Below are 19,417 nucleotides of genomic sequence, written 5' to 3'. Positions count from 1 at the left end.
ATTTGGCTAAGGTATGTGAAGAGGATCATACAGTCACAGGTGTTTTTAATAGGAGAATGAAGCTGGCTACTAGCAGTCTCTGCATCTCCTTACGCTGCCGTGAGTAGAACCTACTAGTGAATTCCCCCTTGTATTTACTGTTTTTCTTGCTCTCCCTCTTTGAACTCTCAAGGTTATTCAGTTATTTTCCTCACAATTTCATTAGGAAATTTGCCAAAAACATCCTTTCTAGGCAGCTGTCTCTGGACCTTTGGAGGCCAGCACTAATGTGCTTCCAGTCTGTAGGGGGTGTTTGGCACAAAATTATGAACTAGGCCTTCAGCGCTTCGGGGGAGAGAGGGGAAGAGATTGCAAACATTTTACCACACCCAGGTGCAAATTTTTTGCTACTCTATGATTATTCAGAGGCTTTCATCTCTTGTTGTACCTGTTTTGTCCTGGTGCAAGGTCTGTTAACAGTAACAAATTGTTGATGTGAGAGAATTATAATGGAAGAGTTATTTTTCTGTTCACCAAATGTTGCTTTGAAGGCAAGCTTGTGCGCATGTGGGAGGGAGCGACTCCAGCAATCTTAAACTGTTCAGATATAATTTTTTAATGAGGCATTGATTTGTTTGGGGGTTTTTTTTTATTATTATAAAGCGGTGCTTGAAGGTGCTGTGGTGTTGTCTGCATGTAATACTTCACGTAAAATTGATTGAAATGTTAAGTGTTTTGCCAAAATTAATATTGGGAGGAGTTAAATGTATCAGAGCAAGAAATGCATTTCAGTGCTTTCTTTCATACCCCGCTGAACAATATAGGCAACTGCTGTACCATATGTACATATAATATATTTGTCAGACTAACTGCTTCTCGTGTTTGACTAAACTGTCTCCTTTCAGCCACCCACACAGAATATGCCTATGGGTCCGGGAGGGATGAGTCAGAGCGGCCCTCCCCCACCTCCGCGCTCGCACAACATGTCTTCAGATGGTATGGTAGGTGGGGGCCCTCCTGCACCACACATGCAGAACCAGATGAACGGCCAGATGCCTGGTAAGTTTTTCTCCTCTAAGACATTAACACCAGCGTTGCCTGGCAACTGAAACGACATGGGGGCTCAAGGGATACTAGATTGTTGATGACAAAACTGCTTTGAATGCCCCCGAGTACAAGCTCTCTTAGAGTTTGTTAGCTACAGAGCTACGTGACCTGTATTCAGTGTTTATCAGGCTGCCCTTGGGCTTTGATGTAGCTGACACACAGCATTCCTCTGATGAACAGAACTGGCTAAATTTAGTCTGTTTGAAACCGTGCAGTACAGCTGGCTTTAGAAGGCTTATTGGGGAAAGGTATTGGCCTGTGGCTGAGTGAACACAAATCCTTCCATCAAAAGATAATGTGAAATCATTGTAGCTAAATAATTAGATAATAATAAAATAGATACATCTTAAAGAGGGTGTTTCAAATGTGGGTAAATGTTTTTTAAAAAAAAAAATTGCTTTTATACAGAAAGTCATCCAGCTTCCACTAATCCTCTGTGTTCTTTATTATTGAAGATGTGTTGAATCGTAAGGGATTTGTAAAGAAATGGCCTCCAGATTATTGTTCTAGGTGTAAATTTTAAGTCAGTTTTTATGCCATCCTGTTTTGTAATAAAAAGAAAAGTGCTTGGGAAGTCAGAAACAAAGCAGTGAAACAAGATGATAAAATTCCACATTGTACCTACCACTACTGGCTTTGGGGTAACTATTCCCTTTAGCAGTCAGATCAGAATGGAGTAGGCCCTGGAAAAGCTTGCCTCTTTATATAGAGGCAGTTTTCCAGGATTTCCACTCATAAAGTCATACTGCCTATTTCATGTGAATTGGCTTTCAGCTTAAAATTGCAGTCCCAGGATTGCTTTTGTTCCGGACCCCTTCTTTTTTTTTTGTATGGAGCAACTTTTCGTACAAAAGCTCTTCAAGGTATTGATTCTTCCAGGAAAGGTAACTGCTGTCAAAGGAGCTTTGAAAATTCGTCGCTCAGTGGTCACAAGGATAAGCTCCATGACAGCAAACACAGTAAATAACTATGCAAAACTTACTATGAAGTAAAAAATATGATTGCTGTAGTCTCTAATTCTGTGCAAATCTTGATAAAACAGACCTGGTAGTGACAGCTTTTCTGAGAAGAGTGGCTGAATAGCCTCCAGAGGCCATGTGTAAGAACTGTAATAAAAGATCTAGAGAAGAAGTTAGTTTCATCATGCATATTGGTCATGGTCTGCATTTGGATTTGGAAAGAGCAATATATGCTGCTCCCTAAGTAGGGCAGAGATATTCTGGTTGTGGAGTCCTCTATCCATCTAAGATCCATCAGCTCCCATGGAGAATAGCATTGCCTCTCACAAATCAGTCTCTTTGACCCTCTAGTGTAATCATATTATTGTTATTATAATGATCTTTTCCAAGGAGAAGGATTACTAAGTCGCAATGTGAGCATAATGACTTCACTGCAGAGCCACGGGGGAGAAAAGTCACTCCTTAAACATACATATTTTGTAATTAGATAGAGTAAGAAAAGAGCTCTTAGAAAAATATGTGAAAGGTAAATAGGTTTGTTTTGGTATTCACCTAGACAGATACTTAAATACAGTTTCCAACTAAGCTTTAATTTAGCCTTTCTTCCAACATATTCCCTCTTTTTGAATGTCTGTTCCTTCCCTTCTCTGTTTAAGGTTGTCTCTGAGGATGCGAAGATAAACAGCTTAGGATGAGGGCATCTCTAATGTCAGAAAGGCATGCTAAAATTATTTCATAGTTAGGAATTGGAAAAGGAGAAACAAAATCATCTTGTTAAGTGGATAGCTGAATGATTTTTTTTTTAAGTGTTTGCTAGTTTGCCTGTATGTACGCCTTTCTGTATTTCATAGACATGCATTTGTAATAATTTCTGCAGTGTATTCATTTGCTTTCTGTTTATAGGGCACTTACTCTAAAGTTATGTAGGCACTTTGTAATAGAAGCCAGATACAAAACCTTAAATATCTGAAGAGATGATCTGTCCAAAAGGAATAAAGTCACTAACGTGCAAACCAAGAGAATCCACGATTGACAACTATGAGTTGACCAGCCAGGAAGAAATAAAATGCAGGCTCTTAAAAATATCAGATTTCTGGAAGGGCTTATCTGAGTAGGGGCTTCCACAGGCCTGAGTATGCATGGAAGGGTTGATGGGAGGATTAAAAGAACTGCCTAGTGATGGTCAGGGCATGAGTTGATTTAAAGTTCTGCTGTAGACCTGTCCCATTACCTAAAGGGAAAAGGATGATTTTTCTCATACCCGTGTTCTGATTAATGAAGGACCTGAAGTGGTGCTGAGGCCCTTAATTGCATCCCCTGACAAATAAGCGTCTGTATCCTCTTACCAGGGAAGACAGTCATGACGAACCTTTTTCAGCCTGTGGTGGTGTCGTGGTTTAACCCCAGCCAGCAACTAAACACCACGCAGCCGCTCACTCACTCCCCCCCCCCCCCAGTGGGATGGGGGAGAAAATCAGGAAAAAGAAGCAAAACCCGTGGGTTGAGATAAGAACGGTTTAATAGAACAGAAAAGAAGAAACTAATAATGATAATAACACTAATAAAATGACAATAGTAATAATGAAAGGATTGGAATGTACAAATGATGCGCAGTGCAATTGCTCACCACCCGCTGACCAACACCCAGCCAGCCCCCCGAGCAGCGATTCCCAGCCCCCACTTCCCCATTCCTATACTGGATGGGACGTCACATGGTATGGAATACACCGTTGGCCAGTTTGGGTCAGGTGCCCTGGCTGTGTCCTGTGCCAACTTCTTGTGCCCCTGTTGACGCGGAAGTCACGGACACTGCGCACAATCAATATGATCAAGCAGATGCCACTTTATTGCCAAGATAGCTCGGTTTATATGTTCATTCTAGTTACTGTTCACGCATAAGCAAATTAGAGATTGGTTAGCATGAGCTGTCCACGCGCCTAGTTACACCTAATGATTGGTTATATCAACACTGTACACGCGCATAAACATAAGGCATAACTGGTTGTATTAACTAAAACATGCGAAACTTGTCTCAGTCTAATTGGTCAAGATAAGCTGCCGAATTGAGGTTCTTTGTGCCAAGTTCCCTTTATCGTGGAATGCGCACCTGTGTTCTTCTAATTGGTATCTTTTTTTGTCTTCTTGTTTATTCTGTTCAAGGCCTTCTAAAGGCGTCTGGAATGCTCTTACTACCGTTAGCTAAATATGTGTCCACAAGCAAAGCATCCTTGAAGTCTGCTGCCTACAAAACATCCTTGGCTCACAAATTGATCAATTCTATCGAGTCTGGATTGTTCACTGTGTGCCCATTACTTTCCAAGTATCCCACAAATCCCTCTTTTTGTTTTTGAACAATCCAGACTTTAGCCATTGCATTCTGTACCATCCTTCCTAAACAACTGAGTATACAAGGGATAATTAATAACAAGACTACCAATACTAACAAAGCAATTCCCAACATTTTTAACAGATCTCTTATCCATCCCATAATTCCCCAATGGGTAAACAGCCTGTCTAACCATCCCAAACCATCACTAACCTGCCGTTTTTGAACTTGGTCCTTCATCTTTTGTATAGCTTTATGGACCGATTCAGAGTGATCAGATAAATTCATACAACACATTCAATCTAAATCTTCACAACCATGACCATGTGCTAGCAATAGAAAATCAATAGCAGCTCGATTCTGCAACATTGCATGCCGTCTTGCATCGCAAACTCGGCCCAGCAATTGGTAGGTGCCAGCTTTACATGGGCGTCCCCATGGAGGCAATGATGGCCTTGCCGTACACCAGCCTGATGCTCTTTGGAAAATCCTGGTATTTATACATTTGCAGAGGAATGGATTTCAGCACACGTGGCCAGCGGGTGCCAAAATCTGCCTCGGTTGCAACATGGGGAGCCTATGACGCATGTGCTTGCTGGCCAGCCGCCCTGCACGAGTCATAGCCATCCTGTCTACTGGTTCATGGGTTTTGTGATGCGGTTGCAATGCACCGAGAATCTTGACCTGTTATGTTGGTCAAGGTGACCTACAAGATCTATGAACACAATTAATTAAACACAGTAAAAGCAACATTATACCTAATAAAATATACAAGAATAAAAGAAACCCCGATTTTTAACAAAGATACAAACCAACTCCTAAGTCCCCATCCCGCAGTTAAATGCTCTAAGCCGAAATGACAGCTTTCTTAATTGCGTTAAAGCTCTTGCAGCTCCTTCTTGCCTCTGCAGTTCTGTTATCTTGTTTATTAATTGCTCCACTGTCCAAGTTCCTCATGTCCGTTGTTTTTCTGGTGGTTCAAAGTCCGTTTATACTGCAGCTGTCACGTACTCCGGCCCACTCATGGTAACTGCGGCCTACTTATGCTAACTCTAAATAATCAGGCTCAAAGAAATGTCCCCCATTTTCCATGAAGTCTCCCACATGCCCCTTCAGCTTTCTCGCTGGCTGGGCATGAGAAGCTGAAAAATCCTTGACTTTAGTCTAAACACTACTGAGCAACAACTGAAAACATCAGTGTTATCAACATTCTTCGCATACTGAACTCAAAACATAGCACTGTACCAGCTACTAGGAAGACAGTTGACTCTATCCCAGCTGAAACCAGGACAGGTGGAATTGAGTGTTATCTGTACCTGTGACAGATTATGGCTTTTACCTGAAAAAATTCCGATCTGAAGAGTTACATTGACTGAGAGTTTGTGTGATGCAACATAAGGGTGGTCTGCATTTGGAAGGAGATGAAGAACTGGGTTGTGCTGGTGACAAGTTATCTTTCCGGGTTTTTGAGCTTGTTTTATCATATGTAGAAAGTTTAAAGGTAAGACTAGCTGTAGGGTTCTCTGACCTTTGTCCTGGTACTGGTAGGTGACCTTCCTGAATAACAGGTGCTTGTGTATTACCAAGAAGTTCTCTCAAAGTCTTCTTTCCTTCCTGCAAATGTAGTCTCAAATGCACTTAGGCTGGCTTACAGCTTCTCAGAGCCAAGATACTGTCCATAAGTGGTTAAGAGGAAAAAGAACTTCTGTTTATAGTCAAGATAGATACTTATTCCACTAACTTTATTATAACACAGAATCTAATTAGTATAGCATTTAAAGCAGTTACTTTAATGGCAGATATGCACTTCATATCTCATTCATTCATATTCCGTTCTTCCTATTTTGTGTATTTGTATGAAGAAAAAAAAAAAATAAAATCAACTCTTGCATCCTTATGTGCAGGAGAACCCCGTGAAGTATTTTGGCAAAATATAAAAAAAATTATTTGTAAAGTGTGTTCTTACTATTTTTCATTTGCAAGGTTTTTTGATAATACGGTCTTAGCTTTTCCTCTGTCCTTGCCTTCTAGCTTCTCACTAACAAACTACCTGATTGTGACCCCAGAACATACGCATGCCTGACATTTCACGTGCCAGCTTTTTCTTATGAGTGCTTTCTCCTGTTGTGGTGCTAACAGAGATGTGAAGTATAAACCAGCCATTTAGAGAAGGTGTTTTATTTTTTCAACTTCTCTCTTGCAATGATTTTTGCCTTCCCCCATTTTGCTTCTTACATTACCAGTTTTTAAAAACTTCCTCCACTGTGTGTTTGGCTAGCTCTCTGAAATTTATTATTGACAATTTCTTCCTTTAAATAAAAAGGAACAAAACCACTCCCAGGTCCTGACTTTCTGGCACTAACCCTGTGTATTCCTTCCTTTTATTCAGAAAGAAATTAAGAAAGTAGTCTTCTAGCAGTCCTCCAATAATTGCTTGGCACTACAGTCTGGAGCTTTTCTTCACCTTAGCTTTACTTTAACACATTGATTGCTCTCGTGGTTAGAGATAATCTCACTTTTTCAGAATTAAACTGTCTCCACTATTACTGAGTTAGGCAGTGCTGAATTGAAGAGGGGACAGTATAGGCATCTGTAGTTCTCTGTCATGGTCATAATGCTATTCGCTGAGTTGTTTTTTTCTGCATTTGTGTTGGATACGCCTTTGTACAATTAAGCAATCTCGGCTCGCTTGTTTGCAGGAACAGTGAACTGCATATATGATACCTTTTTCAGCTTTTTCACTTTCCTTGATAAAATAAGCTTATGTGTTCATTTCAGTAAGGTGTCTTGAAAAGGACAAAAGGATAAACATATTCTTAAACTTACTCTCTGTTTCTTCATATTGGCTTTTAGTAGATGTGTTCCTTGATAATTGTTATCTTTTTCTTCTACATCTTTTTGTTTGCAGGTCAGTTGGTGTGGTGGGTTGACCCTGGCTGGATGCCAGGTGCCCACTAAAGCCACTCTATCACTCCCCTCCTCAGCTGGACAGGGGAGAGAAAATATAACAAAAGGCTTGTGGGTCAAGATAAGGAGAGGGAGAGATTGCTCAACCAATTACCATCAAGGGCAAAACAGACTCGACTTGGGGAAAATTAACTTAATTTATTACCAATCAAACCAGAGTAGGGGAATGAGAAGTAAAACTAAATCTTAAAACACCTTCCCCCCACCCCTCCCTTCTTCCCAGGCACAGCTTCACTCCCAAATTTTCTACCTAACCCCCAGCAGTGCACGGGGACAGGGAATGGGGGTTGGAGTCAGTTCATCACACACTGTCTCTGCCACTCCTTCCTCCTCAGGGGCAGGACTCCTCACACTCTTCCCCTGCTCCAGCGTGGGGTCCCTCCCACAGGAGACAGTCCTCCACGAACTTCTCCAGTGTGGGTCCTTCCCACGGGCTGCAGTTCTTTATGAACTGCTCCAGCGTGGGTCCCTTCCACGGGGTGCAGTCCTTCAGGCCACAGACTGCTCCAGTGTGGGTCCCCCGCAGGGTCACAAGTCCTGCCACCAAACCTGCTCCAGCGTGGGCTCCTCTCTCCATGGGTCCACAGGTCCTGCCAGGAGCCTGCTCCAGCGTGGGCTTCCCACCTGTTCTGGCGTGGGGTCCTCCCTGGGCTGCAGGTGGATATCTGCTCCACTGTGGACCTCTGTGGGCTGCAGGGGGACAGCCTGCCTCACCACAGGCTGCAGGGGAATCTCTGCTCCAGCGCCTGGAGCACCTCCTCCCCCTCCTTCTTCACTGACCTGGGTGTCTGCAGGGCTGTTTCTCGTACATGTTCTCACTCCTCTCTCCAGCTGCAGTTTCTGTGCTGCTGCAACTTTTTTTTTCCTTTCTTAAATATGTTATCACAGAGGTGCTGCCACCTTTGCTGATGGGCTCGTCCTTGGCCAGCGGTGGGTCTGTCTTGGAGCCGTCTGGCATTGGCTCTGTCAGACATGGGGGAAGCTTCTAGCGACTTCTCACAGAAGCCACTCCTGTAACCTCCCCGCTACCAAAACCTTGCCACACAAATCCCATACAGTTAGTATTGCCTCTATGACCTTGCATACAACTCTCTATGTCCTTATTTTTCACCTTCATTCTGTCCTAGATAGTGCAGTTATTTCTTTAGCCAAGACAGGACTCGGGAGGTGTTTACATTTGAAGGCAGATATGTGTTTTGTTTTGTTTGTTTGTTTTTATTTCACAGAGAGATATGTAATCAAATCACTATCTTCATACAACTCCACTGGCATAGTTTCTTTAGGTTTCACTAAGTTCTCTGTATTTCTTAGGGTTTTGTAGCTTAACAAAAAACCTGTAGCATGTTTGGCAACAATGACATCTTCTTGGTGAACATTGTGTATATCAACACTTGACTTGTTTACAGTTGACTTACTCTGGTTGTACATATCTTCGTAAACTCTTCATGTGGTGCTTGTCAAATGCATAATTCTTGCATTTCATTTACTTTTTTCACTTGTCATATTTATATTCAGTCATACCTCTTACTAATTTTACTCCTAGTACCTGCTCACTTAACCCAGCTAAAGTAGTAAGTAAACTGATCAGATGGTATTGTAACGTTTATACTTTTAAAATACCCATTGAGGGTAGATTTAATTCAGAGAACAATCCAATTCCAACCTGTGTTGTCAGGAAGAGGGGAAATAAAGGGTGAAGAGATGTAGTTGGCCTCATGGGTATACGGACAGGTTGCTCTTCCTTTGCATCTTTGCAGGCATGAGAGGTGAGGTGATAACTTGATGGCTGTCCTTCCAGTCATCATCTCCCACCCTAATAACCTGTAAACACAGTTGCAGAATATTGGCTGTAGATTATATGTTCAAACGATGTTAAATATGCCTTCAGCCATTTTTATTCTACATGTATTTGTACCATGTCAATGTTAATACTGCCTGATTTTTGGAAAAATAAAGTATTAACTGTTACTTTCAGAAAAGTGTATAGTATGGTCTGTTTGAATAAATGGAAATGTTACAGCTATTGTAACAATTATATAGCTGTGATAGAGCCACCAAGCTGGCTGTTAAACTGATCTTGTGCAATTCAGGTTGAAATTCAGGGTATGTTGTGCAAGTACTAAAAAGGATAGTTTTGCATATGATAATGGATATAAAATGAGCTATATGATAATTTACACCTTTGTTGTAGTAGCTTCAGCTGCTCAACAAAAGAAAATGTGTTGCATAGTAGAGCTGAACTTCGTTAACTTTTTTTTAATTTAAATTGGGAAAACATGAGCAAACCTCTGGTTTAGCCTTGTTTTAATGTAATTGTATTTAATTACTCTTATTAAGTTTTGTGACTCAGTATGACTGTATTTGCTTGTTTTATGATACTTAATGTAGAACCTTTTTCCCTGTCTCGTTCTGAAGGACCTAACCATATGCCTATGCAAGGACCTGGACCTAACCAACTCAACATGACGAACAGTTCCATGAACATGCCTTCAAGTAGCCATGGGTCAATGGGTGGCTATAATCACTCAGTGCCATCCTCGCAGAGTATGCCAGTGCAGAATCAGATGACTATGAGCCAGGGACAGCCAATGGGCAACTATGGTCCCAGACCAAACATGAACATGCAACCAAACCAAGGTAAGTGAGGTGCCAGTTAGCTTCTGTGCAAAGGAAACCTCTCAGCTACAGGCCTTTTCTAAAGGTCTTTTCTTGTAGCTTTCCTTCTCTAAATGCATTTGTACCTGTGTTTGGAGGACTCTACATCTCCTTTCTCCCATGTGTCAGCGACTTTTTATTTATTTGCAGACATTGAACTGTTTTCAGGGATTGTGTGACAATCTGGGAATGGATCTGCTTTCATCAGTTATAAGTTTGAACTACAGTTTATCTTTCTCAGACTTTACACTTCTATCTAAGTGTTATTATTGCTCGAGTTGATAAAATACATCTCTACTCTTCAGTCTCTTGGGTAAATTGAAAAATTAAAGTCAGGTAGCCCTCAGATTTTTATACCCGATTAATCTGTGTTCTCTGCTGCATGCTGTTTTAGCGTGGAATGTCTGTTAATCTTAAAGAAATAAAATTCAGTTCCAGGAACAAATCCGCTACTCCCTACTGTTTTCAAGAGATGTCCTTGTGTATATAGTAAAATTCAAAACTAATTTTGTATCTAGGATATTTACATAGCGTAAACAGATGATGTAGCCTGTTGACGTCCTTGTTGAAGTGCAGGGACACTGTAGAATTAAAATATTGCATTAGAGTCACAACAGACCAAATCATTAAATTGTATATGTACTGTGTATATATCTTTTAAATGTGCTTTACAAGTCAGCAAGCAGTATTTTCAGCTTACCTGTGAAGTCCGTTACTACATTGGATCTGGACATACCACCTGCTAAAAGACATACTGCAGAATTTTAGGAAGAAAAAAAAAGCTGCTGCCATGTTTACAGCAAGTATGGTTTTTTTCCCCCAATATGTATGAACTCTTATAGATATATTAGCTGAAGGATATGACTTGAGGATTTTGTCTCTTTTCTAGTGCTGTAGGAGAATATTTTTTTTTCTTTTTCTAAGGCTCCCTCCCTGGTCATTGTAGAAAAAATAATCCTCCAGTGGCATAGGTGGTTCTTCTTGCAGTATACTCTAATTGGAGACCAAAGCTCCACTTTGTTACATAGATACCATTTGTTCCTGAGGTGTACAATCAATCAGTTTGATTATTATATCACAGAAAGGTTCAAAACAGACAAAAGACAGAGTTAATGAGACACCAAAAATAAGTCAAGACGAAACAAATGATTCTAACATTTTCTTGCCAGTAGTGAAAGTGGGAAGTCCTTCATTGTCCACATTGCTAATGGCATTTTTCTTAAAATTTAACAGCAGAGGAAACAAAAGATGGGCACACAGCAGAGGAAACCATCACAAGTGGGAATATTTTTGACTGCCTCTCTGAACTGGCAGGTTATCTGTGTATTCTGGGCAATACACAATGGAGTAATTTTGTAAACGTTGTAAGATGCTTTTGAAAAGTCCTGTGCATGCTCAGTTTAAATGTCTTAGTTGCAGAGAGTTAGCAGTAAATATGTAACAGTATGTGTGAGGGAGTAATCCACTAAGTTGTGCTACAGAAAACAACTTTGTATGACTGGCTTACAATTTAGGACTAGTGATTATTTCATCTCTAAGTAGCGTTCTTTACTCTTTCTCATAATATTCCCCTGCTGTATTTTCAGTATTCTGTCAAACTTGAAAATTGCTCATTAGGAATTAGACAGAAAGATACTTAAAAGCTTTCTGTTCTGAACAAATAATAGTACTGAAGTGGCTTTGGGGAATAAAGAATAAAGCAGTATCTAGCCGATTTACAGGTTCAAGAACAAGAGCAAATTCTCTAGTTAAAACAAGAGCTAGTACCATTGCCTGCACTTAGGGCCACAGTAAACTTTCACATTGGGTAACTCTAATTTTGCCAAATTTTGACCCTTAAGGCTGCGACTTTTTCCATTCCAAATGTCTGCTTCAAGGCTGATTTTTTTTTTTTTTGTGTGGAACTTTCACAGAAGTGGAGAGCAATTTCTGACAGCGGGGTGGTAAATTATCGTCTTTAAAATATTTTCATGTCTCAAAAAACATTAGTAAATAGAGCACTTCATATGTAAATGTAGGAGTGCAGGTGCCCCTTGCTTTAGATAAAGGCTTTGAAACTTGGCTGTTACGTCAGCAAGGTGCTATTTGCTGTTTCAATGAAAATAATGTCCTAAATTAGTCAAACTTTAAATACCTAGGGGGGAAGAAAGTCTTTAAGTCTGAAGATGCGCATGTTTGTTATGTATTGGTAGCTAAGGTTTTTGACCTAAGAATATTCCCAGTCAGGTCTACTTAATACATTTCCTCCATTTTCTACTCTTAGTTGTTGCATTTGTATTGAGATTTGGTGACAAATTAGAGGAAATACTTCTGTATCTTCACTCTCTTGTGACTCCAAGACAGCAGGGGGGAGAATAGCAGAGGAATCTGTGAGACCATGAGGGATTTAGATAGGTAGCCAAGATCCAGTCTGGCTGGGCAGAGGTCTCAGCCAAGCATGGACACTGCAGGTGTCTCATCAAAGTGAAGAAACAAGAATGAGCTGCTAGGAAATGCATTGAGATGCAGTTTAACAAAAAAGGAATAAACAGATTGTGACTTGAAGATTTCTTAACTGGTAGCATGTGCTGCCATTCAGAAATGAACCAAAATTTCTGAACCTCAGTATTGTTGTCAAGAGATGTTTGTGATTTCTGAACCTCAGTATTGTTGTCAAGAGATGTTTGTGAACCCCTAAGCACGCTTTGCTGCTTTGCCTTATAAAGGGGTGATCTGTATTGAGAATGAGAGATCGTACAATAGCTGTCAGTTAATAGCAGCACTAGCTAAATATAATGCTAAATATTCTGCAAGATAAGGTCTTGGCATCTCAAGTTGGCTGTTAAAAATTACTAGATGTTTTTGACCTTAATCTTTCCCTGCATGGGTTCCCCATCTGTAGAGGAATGAATCTGATGGTAAGATTATGACACCATCTGATTTCACCGGAGTGTTGTGAAAGTATATTCATTATGAAGATTTGGACATTTTTATGAGTTACGAGTGCCATAAGAAAACCCCTGAGTAAATTAATAATTCTGTCTTCAGTGTTTGACTACACATGGCATCTCACACAAACAATTAGGAGGAAACAAAATATTGAAATAGCTTTTCAGTGAATAATAGCTACTGTGTACTGAATGAGGCCAGTACTTGTAGAAAAAAAGCATGCTATCGTATAATAAAGACACCATAACACGCAGAAAGGTTTGATCTAACTTTTGTGTGGTTTTAGCATAACTTTTTATGTGCAAAACTTTCTCTAGCAAAACATCTTGCTGTATGTACACGTTTTGAGGCAGATGGTGTTAGTAAGAAAAAATGAGAAAGTGCTAGTTAAGAAATAAAATGCATAGTAACAGAACCCATTGTTGGATTTACTTTCTGTCTCCACTTTGTACTCATCATTGATTTGCACTAGTTAATAAAATGCTAGCCAGAGAAATATCTTAAATGAGAAGCAAAATTTTCGTGGTATTGTTTTTATATAGTCAGTCCAGTTAAAAAAAGAAGTTTAGTCATTTTGGACTTAGGAAGCAGAATGTTTTAAGTGGAAGATTCTGTAGATGACTCTTGATTAAAAAGCTACTGTAGCAGCCTGGGACATCCGCAAGGAGTATTGGCTACCTTTTTGGAAAAGATAGGAAGCAGCAGGAGCTGAGTGAATGTGGAAGAAACTCCTTTCTTATGGGTGCATTTCTTCTTTTGTATGAGAAGCTACTTATATTGAATGAAATATTTCAAGTCTTGCCAATTTTTGATTTTTCAGAGGGGAGGTGTAAGCATGATTTTCTGGAACCTGAAACTTACATGGAAATTCCTCTTATTTATGTTGAACAGATCTTTCACAGTCAGAGAATAATAATAAACAGTAGAATTCAAATACTTCAAGGACCAAGAAATTATAGTTTGTCCATCTCAGAAACTTTGTTTCTCAGATAGTTTTGTTAAGCTTGGCCATCTCAGAAACTCTTTCTCAGATCCTTTTGCTAGGATTCTGTTCCCTTGCCAGAAGCACTTGAAGCAAAGTTGCCAGACTCCCCAGTCTGTATTTAATGAGCATTATACGTTGCTTGGGATGAGAGAGAGGAACTAGTTTACTTTTAACAGGTGAACTCTACGTGAAAATATCATGTTGACTCAATTATTTGCAGAAGACCAATTGTTGCATCTGGTGCTGAGATTGTTTTAATGACAGTTTCATTTATATAAGCTTACAAAAATTCCATTAATGTTTGAGAGCTATTTCAATTACAAGCAAATATGAAGAGATCACAGAGACAGCAGAGGTGAGGCAGTTCCAGAATTCCTGTTCTTTTGTTGTCCATACAAAGAAAGGAACATAAAGATAGGAACATCCAATGTTATCTGAAATATAAACATATTCATGTATGACAGATCAGGATAAAATGATTCCCGAGGTTGAGGACCTTTTGTGAATGTTTTTCCATCTGTTCATTCCCATGTAAGCAGAGGCTGTTACGTTTAAATACCTCAAATGCTTACAGGAGTCATGATGTCATGGACAAAGCAGGACAGTCTCAATTTTTTGCACACCTAACCTGTTAAAGAAAAATAAAATTGCCTCCACCTTCTGAAGTGCCATCGTGCTAAAGCTGTATTTGTAGCATGTCTAGCTGTAGAAGACACTGCAGTTCTATTGTGAAAAAAAGAAAAGATATAAACAGGTGCCATAGTGCTTGTTCTTTCATCTTCCTTCCCTAATGTAAAACGTGATAGGTGATGTTGGTACTAAGGAATTTTCTTGTATGAGTTATTTTTATGTATTTTTTTTTTCTTAAATGACACTTGAAATTATGGTTCAGTTTGAGATGAGAACTTTGTGGAATAAGCAAGTGTGAAGAAATTTCTACTACCTTTAATTTGCAACCTAAATCATACATTAGGAGTAGTAAAAAATTTTGTATCCTCAAAGTCTTTTGAGATGGTGTTTAAACTGCCCCTCATGTTAAAACACCTTTAAGATTTCGGTTCATTTGACCGAGTACATCTGAATTGTAGCTTTTGTCAAGAATCTTGAGAAAATGGCAAGTTAAATTTACCCTACAGTAGAGTTCCTAAGCTAGCTCTTGCAAGAATTACCACCATCACTTATGTTTAAAAACAAGCATTTTTTTTGTAAACAAAGAAAAACAACAAGGAAGTTTTGCTGAGAGCTGCTCCATTGCTAGGTATAGATTTTGTTATTTATGTAACAGTGGACACAATGACAAGATTTACCATGGTAAATCTGGCACGGTGTACTTTTCTGATACTCTAGATGTGCATATTCAATTTAATGGATACAGAAGGGAACGTAGCAACCAGTGATGAGGAAAAGGCCGAGGTACTTAATGCCTTCTTTGCCTCAGTCTTTAATAGTGAGTCCAGTCATCCTCAGGGTACTCCACCTCATGAGCTGGAAGGTAAGGATGAAGAGCATAACATACCCCCCTTAATCCAGGAGGAATTAGTTAGGGACCTGTTACGCCATCTGGACACTCACAAATCTATGGGACCTGATGGGATCCATCCAAGAGTACTGAGGGAACTGGCAGAGGTCCTTGCCAAGCCACTCTCTATCATCTATCAGCGTTCCTGGTCAACAGGGGAGGTCCCAGAGGACTGGAGGCTTGCCAATGTGACTCCCATTTATAAGAAGGGTCGGAGGGAGGATCCGGGGAACTACAGGCCTGTCAGCCTGACCTCAGTACCGGGAAAGATTATGGAACGGTTTGTCTTGAGAGCACTCACATGGCAACTCCAGGATAAGAGGGGGATCAGGCCCAGTCAACATGGGTTTACGAAAGGCAGGTCCTGCTTGACCAACCTGATCTCCTTCTATGACCAGGTGACCCGCCTAGTGGATGAGGGAAAGGCTGTCGATGTTATTTTCCTTGACTTCAGCAAGGCCTTTGACACTGTCTCTCATGGCATACTCCTTGAGAAACTGGCGTCTCGTGGCCTGGATAAGTGCACTATTCACTGGGTGAAAAACTGGCTGGATGGCCAAGCCCGAGGGTGGTGGTGAATGGGGTGAAATCCAGTTGGCGGTGGGTCACGAGTGGTGTTCTCCAGGGCTCGGTGTTGGGCCCTGTTCTGTTTAATATCTTTATTGATGATTTGGATGGGGGGATTGAGTGCACCCTCAGCAAGTTTGCAGACGACACCAAGTTGGGAGGCAGGGTCGATCTGCTTGAGGGTAGGGAGCCTCTACAAAGAGATCTGGACAGGCTGGATCGATGGGCTGAGGCCAATTGTATGAAGTTTAACACGGCCAAGTGCCGGGTCCTGCACTTTGGTCACGGCAACCCCATGCAGTGCTACAGGCTTGGGGAAGAGTGGCTGGAAAGCTGCCCGGCAGAGAAAGACCTGGGGGTGCTGGTTGACAGCCGGCTGAATATGAGCCAGCAGTGTGCCCAGGTGGCCAAGAAGGCCAATCGCATCCTGGCCTGTATCAGGAACAGTGTGGCCAGCAGGAACAGGGAGGTGGTTGTTCCCCTGTACTCGGCACTGATGAGGCCGCACCTCGAGTACTGTGTTCAGTTTTGGGCCCCTCGCTACAGGAAAGACATTGAGCTGCTGGAGCGTGTCCAGAGAAGGGCAACCAAGTTGGTGAGGGGCCTTGAGCACAAGTCTTATGAGGAGCGGCTGAGGGAACTGGGGTTGTTCAGTCTAGAAAAGAGGAGGCTGAGGGGAGACCTTATCGCTCTCTACAACTACCTGAAAGGGGGTTGTAGTGAGGTGGGTGTTGGTCTCTTCTGTCAGGTGTCTGGAGATAGGACAAGAGGAAATGGCCTCAAGTTGAGGCAAGGGAGATTTAGGTTAGATATTAGGAAAAATTTTTTTACTGAGAGGGTTGTCAAACATTGGAATGGGCTGCCCAGGGAAGTGGTTGAGTCACCATCCCTGGAGGTATTCAAAAAGCGCGTAGACAAGGTACTCCAGGGCATGGTTTAGGGGGCATGGTTAATGGTTGGACTTGATGATCTTGAAGGTCTTTTCCAACCGAAATGATTCTATGATTCTATGATTCTATGATTCCTGATACGAGTGCACGTTGTGAAATGTCTAAAGAATAGACCTCTTCTTAGGAGCAAAACGAAAATATTTTTGAAGACTGAAGAGACAATAGCTTGTACCATTGCTTTCTGGTTACACCCAGCTGCTTCCATAGCTCTTTAATCAGAACAGCAGAGCCACCAGTTCACTTATGCGTGTGGTTGTTCACTTTTCTGCTTCTTCAGAAGTTTCAACTATGTCAGCAGTTATTCTTGTCCTCTCATAGCATTTACCACCAGTATCTGAGTTTCAGTAGAAGAGATAAAGCTAAGGAGACCTTTTTAAACCACTAAGTTTTTCTGCAGCTCTTTCATCCTCCTCTGGACCTGCTTGAGCAGGTTCAGAGGAGGGCCATGAAGATGATCAGAGGGCTGGAGCACCTCTTCTATGAAGACAGGCTGAGAGAGTTGGGGTGGTTTAGCCCAGAGAAGAGAAGGCTTCAGGGAGACCTTACAGCAGCCTTCCAGTTCCTAAAGGGGGCCTACAAGAAAGCTGGAAACAGACTTTTTACAAGGACATGTAGTGATAGGACAAGGGGTAATGGCTTTAAACTGAAAGAGGGTAGATTTAGATTAGATGTAAGAAAGAAGCTCTTCACTATGAGGGTGGTGGGGCACTGAAACAGGTTGCCCAGAGAGGTTGTGGATGCCCCATCCCTGGAAGTGTTCCAGGCTAGGTTGGATGAGCAACCTGGTCTAGTGGAAGGTGTCCCTGCCTGTGGCAGAGGGCTTGGAACTAGATGATCTTTAAGGTCCCTTCCAACCGAAACCATTCTATGATTCTATGATTCATCCTCAGTGCACTTCTGGTCTCAGATTTGAAATGAGCAGTTGAGGAAAATGTTGTGTATTCTTGATAATGTACACTATTTTTAATAAAATTGAACAATGAGCAGTTCAGTTAGGACCTATTGTCCTGGCTTGCTTTATACATTCACTTACTTCGTAAGACGGATTTGGGTCTACACTGTGCATTTCAAATGTCTGTTTTATGACTACCAAAATTGCCTGTACTACTCACAGGACCTACAGTATTACTTCTTAGCATCTTTTTCTTTAGACTTTTATTCCAGGAATGCTTCCAGTCTATTGATGTGTGAAGGCTGCCTTCTGAATATACAGAAACATTTATAGGGCTTTTGTACTACCAAAGTTAAAATAGTTTCTTGGAAAGACAATAGCCTGCTTGTGTACTTGCATATTTACAGGGATAGTCCTACACAATATTTTCTTGGACACATTTTGGACTGTAGACTCATTTTGGACTCTACAAATACGATATTTTGTCCTCTCTAGAATAAATAGTTGTAGAAATTCACCAAAAAAGAATTTCTAAGGAGAATTTTTGAAAACAGCGAGTATTCTCTTGCAGTGCACCATTTTGTGAACTTCTGTGTGTGAAGTCTTACCTCCAAGTCAGGAAGAGGTCATGACTTCCACTGAGTGTAGTTTGTGGTAACCTGATTGGATATTCAAGAGCTGTATTTTAAGTGGGTTGTAAAAATATGTCCTACAAATATGAGAAAGTCTTAGATCATGAACTAATGGTCTTAAGTTTTTGACTTAAGTTTTGTGAAGGGGTTTTCTAGGTTAGTTTTACGTCATATTGAGTATTGTACGATGAATAAATGTAGCTTTAATGTAGGCTTGATTTTTCAAAAGAAAAAACAAATTCAAAGTTCTCTTACCCCTCAGAACTACCCCATAAAATGGTTCTGTTGCATGAGACGATAGAGACCATGGTTCTTCTTTTAGGTATCTTCTTAATAAGAGAGGGATGTGAACCAAACTGGAAGCAAGCCAGGCATTCTGTTATTAACACAATACACAGTCTGATACAGGGTAGTGAATTCTCATTGTGGCTCTACAAAGCGTTAATGAAGTTCTAATTTAAAAAGCAAACAGAAAACCTCTACATTGCACCATGGGGACCCAACACATTTTATCACATTGTATTGTGACTAATATTAATATTGTTAATTAACAAGCTTTCTTGAGATCTAGGAATATTATGGCAACAAGTTATTTTTTTTTGAGGCTGCCTAATGTTTCTCAGTACCTCCGAAGAGAGGAGCAGTGAAGTAGAATGATCTAAATTACCTACTCGTTCAGAAGATCAAAAAATGAAATATATTTTTGCTAAGTGAAAAATAATTACAGTATCTCAATTTAAACCACTTTTTTTCTTCAAAATCAGGACACAGAAACTGCCGTGCTGAAGGGTGGAAGCATAACTGGATCATTTTAAGAGTGGCCAATATTTACCTTCAGAGGAAAATGAAGCTTAACAGAACTAAGGCCGCTTTGCTTCTCACTGAGACATTCCGCACAGGGGTTTAATGGGATTTAACTAACGCACTTTGAATTCAAACCATTAATTAATT

At 40.7% G+C, this 19,417-nt stretch overlaps 1 protein-coding gene across 4 annotated transcripts in view; it reads left to right on the top strand.

The window, feature by feature from the left end:
- The window catches only part of SS18 (SS18 subunit of BAF chromatin remodeling complex), a 48,962-nt gene that overhangs the window by 17,389 nt on the left and 12,156 nt on the right, over nucleotides 1–19,417 (top strand). For all 4 annotated transcript variants that reach the window (XM_052787472.1, XM_052787475.1, XM_052787474.1 and 1 more), the window contains exons 4-5: nucleotides 885–1,038; nucleotides 9,754–9,975. In XM_052787472.1, coding sequence (XP_052643432.1) covers nucleotides 885–1,038; nucleotides 9,754–9,975 — 376 coding nt within the window. The remainder of the gene's footprint in view (nucleotides 1–884; nucleotides 1,039–9,753; nucleotides 9,976–19,417) is intronic.

This window comes from Harpia harpyja, chromosome 5 (assembly GCF_026419915.1).
Source record: "Harpia harpyja isolate bHarHar1 chromosome 5, bHarHar1 primary haplotype, whole genome shotgun sequence".
Classification (NCBI taxonomy): Eukaryota; Metazoa; Chordata; class Aves; order Accipitriformes; family Accipitridae; genus Harpia; species Harpia harpyja.
The sequence above is the reverse complement of the archived record's forward strand: the minus strand, read 5'-3'. Positions and strand labels throughout refer to the sequence as shown.